Consider the following 6,133-nt stretch of genomic DNA (forward strand, 5'->3'; position numbering starts at 1 on the left):
GCAACGCTGCTGACCACGCTGATGCAGCCCAACCCGTCCCGCAGGAGGGAATAACTGTTCCAGAAACCGCAAACACAGAGACTCAGAGCCGTGAAGCTGCAGAGAGTGCGTCTGCAAGCTCAAAAGGAGAAAAAGGCAGTAGTTTAAAAGCTACAAAAATACACATACTTCAAGAGCCCCCTGAAGCTGACTGCAGAAGTAGCCCCGATGACCTCGCTCAGCAGGAGGGAACAGACAAAACTGTGACAGAAGAGAAGCAGATGTACCTAGAAGTTGGTGTGGAATATAAAGCCCCTCTTTCTGCTTTGCATAGCAAGAACCTCCATCTGTCAGTGATAGAGCCTTTCAGAGGTCACAATGAAGGGACATCCAAAAATTACCTAAGCAGTATACAAAAGCTTCAAGAGGGCAAGAAGCAGATGGCTGTAGTTTCTGAGCCCATCCTGAATGCGAGGAGGGACACAGAGCTGGCGCTGCACCAGTTCTTGCTTCACACCTCCAAAAGCCAACCCATCTGTCTATCACAGGCCTCTGGCAGGAGCACACAGGCAGGTGCGATGGGCTTGGAGTGGTTTCCAGAGTTATATCCTAATTATGATGGGCTGAATATTTTTCCAGGGAAGCCTTTCCAAGAAGATGTGGGGATCATAACAAAGACACCAAGGGGCAATTTCTCAGAGGGACAGCAAGGTAACGTGAGAAACAAAAGTCTCCGCTGACGAGGTTTACTGCACTGTCAGGCTAAACTGTCTGATGTCAATGGGAGAGGAGGGGTAGGAAATGCTAAGCTGCTGGGCTTGTCCTGGAAGGATCCAAGGAGGTTAACTGTCCAACCCTCCAGCCTGCAAAGCCAATGGTTTACTTTTTTATTTAGATTTGAGTCAGGCTCTTGCATGTTTGGGCTGGTGGAGCCAACTCGCTTTGTGGGAGAGGCGATTCGCTCTTCCTTTCCCAGCAGTCAGTCCCAAGCCCAAGTCACTTGCAGCCATGTCAAATACCAGCTCCGTGCTCACCACCCGGCGCAGGGACCGTGAGCACCACGCGTGTTGCCTTCACTTTCCTACCTTTGACCGCTCTGACTTTTCACCACACAGGTCCCCTCTCAGAAAGGCGTCTGATGGATGTAAGGCTGGGGGAGCTGCCCGTTTGGCTGGCCACACGTGACTTGTCTCCTCAGGGGCTGCTTGGAGGAGTACAGAAAGGTGAGGCTAAATTCCTGCCTCCTGGGGCAGAATTGTCCCACTTACCCGATTTACTTGCCGCAGCCTGGCCCAAGAGGCCAGTCTGGATCTTTATAAAGAAGTAAAGAAATAGACCCAACCATTTGGCTTTGGAAAGTTCCATGGAAACCAGTGAACTCCTAAGACCTGTGCATGATTTGACCTTTGCGTTTCCATTCCAACAGCCTGGAGCAGCTATTACGACAAATACATCAACGTGAAGAGGGGTGGACCAGCTGGGATCTCCATGCTGCTGGCTGGATACTGCCTCCTCAGCTATGGCTGGAACTATCAGCACATCAGTAAGATTTCCTTCTTGGTATCTGTCTTATTTCAGGAATTCTCAATTTTGCAGCAGTTGGAAAGTCTATTTGCCATTCATGTTAATTCAAGCTCTGAAATAATATAAATACTTCACAGTTAAGACTAGTATCAGAGCTCTGAGAACAGTATTCTGACCTGGCAGAGGAATTTAGCTAATAAAGGTGGCAATAACAGTTGCTGATTCATAGCTTCTCCCTGGAGAGCACCAGGAACTGCCAGGAGCACTTTTAAACCCTGCGCAAAGCAGAGGGAGATGTTCCAACACTAAGCACCCATTCCCTGGATTTACTCATAACTGACAAGGGATTTACTGGTGTTTGTGTAGTTTCCCCAGCAGGACTTGCTCTTGTGTGCAGCTGTACAGCACATAAACAGAGAAGGCTGCAGCCAAGTCTCCTGTTTATCACTGGTCCCCAAGCACTGTTCTGTTTTTTTCCCCCCCCTCTCTGTTTTTCTAGAGTGTCATCGCTGGCGTAAATACCACTGAAGAAGCTGGAACAGCACCCAAGGAACAGTCACGAATATTTGACTGTGAGTCAGCAGAAGTGCTCAGAACCAGTGTCCCAGCAGGGATTCAAATCAGCAGAGGCTCATTTACTGTCAGAGACAGGTTCTTTAATTGTTGAGGGGGCTACTTTTCAGCTACCTTCCTGTAGACAGAGGGGTGGCACTGACAGTAGCAGCCTGCGGTCACTGCTCCGTGGTTCAGACAGCATTTAGTACTGAACGAAGAAAGCGTTAGAGCTGCCCCTCAGAGGTCTGTAGGCAGTCTGCAAAAGCCTAAATCTCTCCCTTCGGGACACCAGACACAGGGCAACTCCTTGATGTGAATGTTGTAGTCCGAGTATTTGGCAGTAAGGTTTGTGATGGGTTGTGGTAGGGTGGGCTTCGGCTGGAATAACCACTCCCTTTAAGTTAGCAGAGTTGTGCCCGGCCCACCCCATCTTTTACTTACCCCTCCCCGCAGCGAGCACGATGGGGTTTACCACCAACTGGCAGGAGAAGGGTGGTCCCTGCAGGGCCCTTCCACAAAGGGCCCCCAGCCCCTCCTTCGCCATCAGCGCGGTGCTGGTGGGACTGCCCCGGCTCCGAGGGAGGGACCTTTGGGAAGGCATTAAAGCAGCAGCACTCAGACCGCAGCGCCCTGTTTCTGGGGGAAGAAAATCCATTGGATTAGCTGTTGTGCCCAAAGGGCAAACCGATGCCTGCATCAGACAAATGAGGACAGTTAGGAGAGTGCTAGTTGTAGCCTGTCATCACCAAACATGTCTGGAAAAGGGCTGGTCATGTTACAGGCATGAAGGGTAAAAAATAAAAAAAGCCAAGGAAAAAAAAATAAGTCTGAACTCTTTATTCAGAGCAGTGCAGTAGTGCTGTGTCCAAGGTGTTTCACCAAAAACTCCCTCTCGCCAGCAATAAAAGCCTTTGTGAATTTTCCTTTCCTGCTTGGTACTGTGCGTTCTCAAACATGGTGCTTCTTGGCCCCCCTTCGCAGGGCATTAGCCCACGCACACCCTCATCTGCCCAGGACCCCGGCTCAAGCTGGGCCGACAGCCCTTCAACCCTGGGCTCACGTAGCGACCGCTCCTGCTGCCCCGGGCCCCGTGCAGCCAGCTGCGCAGGAGGGAGCAGGGCTGGCTGTGAGGCGTCCCAGTTTAGTTTCATTAGGGAAGCTGTGATTTCTGTGCTGTTTGTGCAAAGAGCTGTAAGAGCCAGTGCCGAGTAAAACCAACTAGCTTTTCTAGTCCAGCAACTGCCCTAGCAGCTGTCTTGCTGGCTCCATTGCACTTTCTCGTGTCCTTCCACGGTCTGTGCAGGAGCACTCGAGTCACCTCCCCTGCAGGATTGCCCACCGAATCTTCTCACGCTTACTGGTGTGGTGACCGTTCTGTCCGTGCTGGGGGCACACGGAGAGGCCGGCATCAGTTTTGTGCTGGATCAACCCGCTGCCACGCTACCAAGTGTTTGTTCTCACATCGTTTCCCAGCGACTGGGCTAATGGAGCTGTGCCTTGTTGCAGCATAGCTCTCCCCTGCAAGCAGCATCCTGAGACCCCCAACTGCAACAAAACTCTGACCCAGACGAACACAAGGGCCTTGCTGCTCTCCAGGGCTATTCCACTGCCTGCCAAGCGTTTTATTAACGCAGAAATCCCTTCATTTCCAGTCAGATTATTTCTCAATCCCGACTACAGCCTCCTTCCCTGCCAGTTCACGCCCCAGCTGCCTGGGAGCGAGGGGCAGGCTCCAGGGCCAAGAAACACAGCCCAGGGGGAAGACAGACATCTCCAGTCAAGGGAGCTGCTTGGACAGTGCTGTGGGAGCCCCCATACCACATGCTGCCCCTCACCATGGCACTTTACCCTCCCTCCAAGGCAAGACCATTGCTCCCAGTCCCAAAACCACTCACCTTGAAGCGGGTGCCTCATTCAAGCAGGCTCCATGGGCCCAGGGGCAGCCATTGGTGTCCCACAGCTGCACTGCCAGGTGCTGGGTAGCATCGGTGGCTGGTGGAGGGGGCTCCATGGGTGGCACATCCTCACATCTGCTCTCCTCACCAGCAGCCAGATGCAGCTGTACTGGCCCCCAAGGACAGCCGGCTCCCTGGGGGGACACGGGGCAGGAGGGGCAGTTGGCAGCTGCTGTCCCACAAGAGCTGGGGCAGGTGCAGCTGGTGCATCACCCTGATGGGCAGAGGCACAGAGCAAAAGGGCTTCGGCTCAAGGGGGAATGGCGTAGGACTTTCCCTGCATTACCTTGGGTGGATCCGTGCTGCTTGTCATCAGGCCGGCCTTGAGGCTGGAAAGGGACAAAGAGGACAGGCAGTTATTCCTGGGACACAGCAAGTGGTACCCCCAGATCCCCCCACAGCTCCCACGGCCTCAGGGCTCAAGGCAGCTGGTACAGGCATCCCCAGGGGGACTGGGGCTGTCCCCTGCCCACCCACTGCAAACCCCACTGTCACCAGCTCAGATTGGACAGGGAGAGAGACCAGAGGGGTTCAGTTAGCTCAGATGAGGACCCAAAGCACCCTTGTCCTTGACCCAGACACTGCGGAGGTCACGGCCACCTCTGCAGCCTCGGAGAGGGGGCTGTCCCCCAGCTGCATGCCAAGCTCCCCCCCAACCTGCCCAGTACGTACTGCATGAATTTGCACTTGGGCCCTTCTGGGCAGAAGCCGACGAGGTAGTTGGCACACATCGCCCTCCGCGTGTGCTTGTACTTGCACAGGGGACCTGCCACGCAGAGGAGAGGTTCCTGTTTATGGGGACACAACATCACCCCCTGCCCCGCAGGGATTTTGAGAGCCCAGCTTTCCCCAGCAGCCCCGTTTCCCTTTGGCTCTATGGGGTCTCTGCTGCCCCAAGTCCAAATCCCCGCAGGGCGCCTGGTCCCACTCCCAGGCAGTCCCCAGACAACCCGCTGTGGTTCACCCCACTCTGGCTCCAGCACCTCAGAGGTAGCAGGAGGTTGGGCCAGCAGCAGGGTCCAGACCCCCCATCACCAGTGGTTAGGGAACACGTGCTGCCACAGGAGTGTGGGCAGCCCCCGCTCACCCCAGCACCCATCCCGGCAGCTCACCGTGCCTGCAGAAGCCACGGTCATACCAGGGACAGCCCATGGTGCTGGTGGTGGCATCCACGTGCAGGAAGGGACAGTCCTTGTTGCTGCACTCACCTGCAGGAGCAAGGGGTGGGACAACGCTCGCTCAAGCCAAACGCAGTGGAAATCACTCAAGGATGGGCTGGATGGAAGGAACCGAGGTGCCCCAGGAGCACCCAGGCTTGGCCCCGGGTGGGTGCCCGTGGTGTTTCTTCCCACAGACAGGAGGTGGCATCAGGCACTTGCTCGAGGCCAGACCCAAGGGACGTGGGTGCTGGGCTGGGAGAGGCTCGCCGGGGGCCCCCGCCCGGGCCCACACCTGCCGAACTTGGGGAAGCAATACCACAACTACCGAACTTGGAGTAGAAATAGCACTCGGGCATCCTGGTCACGTCGTACTCGTGCCGAAAGTCGCACCTGTCGCCCTTCTTGCAGAGCCCGCGCAGCCAGTGCTTGCACACCACCGTCCTCGCTCCGCTGAGGTGTCGGAAGGGACACTGCTCGCCTGGCCACGGCACGGACCCACGGTCACAGCCTGCCTGTGCCCCGCAGCATCGCAGCCCCCAGCAGCTCCCCCAGTCCTGCCTGCGCTCAGGAACCCCCCAGCTCCTTGGCTTGGGACACACCAGCAGGAGCTTTCTGGGATGCGGAGAACTGCAGCACCCACTGGGTGCAAGGGGCTCGGTCCCCCAGGTGCTGCCGAGGTCTGGTTGCCCTGGAGGTGTTCAGGTGCAGAAGGGGTAGGAGCACTCATCCAAAGGGTCAGGGGAACGACGGACTCTGAGCAGCATCAGCATTTTGGGCCAAGACCTGCCAACCCACTGGCCATAGGGCCACGGAGCAATCTACCATGGATGTGGGCTGGTCATGGAGCAGAGAGGGGCCCATCTGGCCCCCCCGGTGTCCCCAGGATCTTGCAGGGAGGTGTCAGTCCCATCCCCATCCCTTCCTGGCACTCACCCTTGGTGCACAGACCTCGGTGGAAGA

At 56.0% G+C, this 6,133-nt stretch overlaps 1 protein-coding gene across 1 annotated transcript in view; it reads right to left on the reverse strand.

The window, feature by feature from the left end:
• Positions 1-2,175: 2,175 nt before the first annotated feature.
• Positions 2,176-6,133, reverse strand: part of LOC104168044 (putative cleavage and polyadenylation specificity factor subunit 4-like protein) — a 4,407-nt gene continuing 449 nt past the window's right edge. The window contains exons 2-7 of the mRNA XM_009708487.1: positions 5,499-5,646; positions 5,126-5,221; positions 4,686-4,779; positions 4,300-4,342; positions 3,954-4,147; positions 2,176-2,194 (exon numbers count right to left, since the gene is read on the reverse strand). Of these exons, the coding sequence (XP_009706789.1) occupies positions 2,176-2,194; positions 3,954-4,147; positions 4,300-4,342; positions 4,686-4,779; positions 5,126-5,221; positions 5,499-5,646 (594 nt within the window). The remainder of the gene's footprint in view (positions 2,195-3,953; positions 4,148-4,299; positions 4,343-4,685; positions 4,780-5,125; positions 5,222-5,498; positions 5,647-6,133) is intronic.

This window comes from Cariama cristata, unplaced genomic scaffold (genome assembly GCF_000690535.1).
Source record: "Cariama cristata isolate BGI_N322 unplaced genomic scaffold, ASM69053v1 scaffold25799, whole genome shotgun sequence".
NCBI classification, from domain to species: Eukaryota; Metazoa; Chordata; class Aves; order Cariamiformes; family Cariamidae; genus Cariama; species Cariama cristata.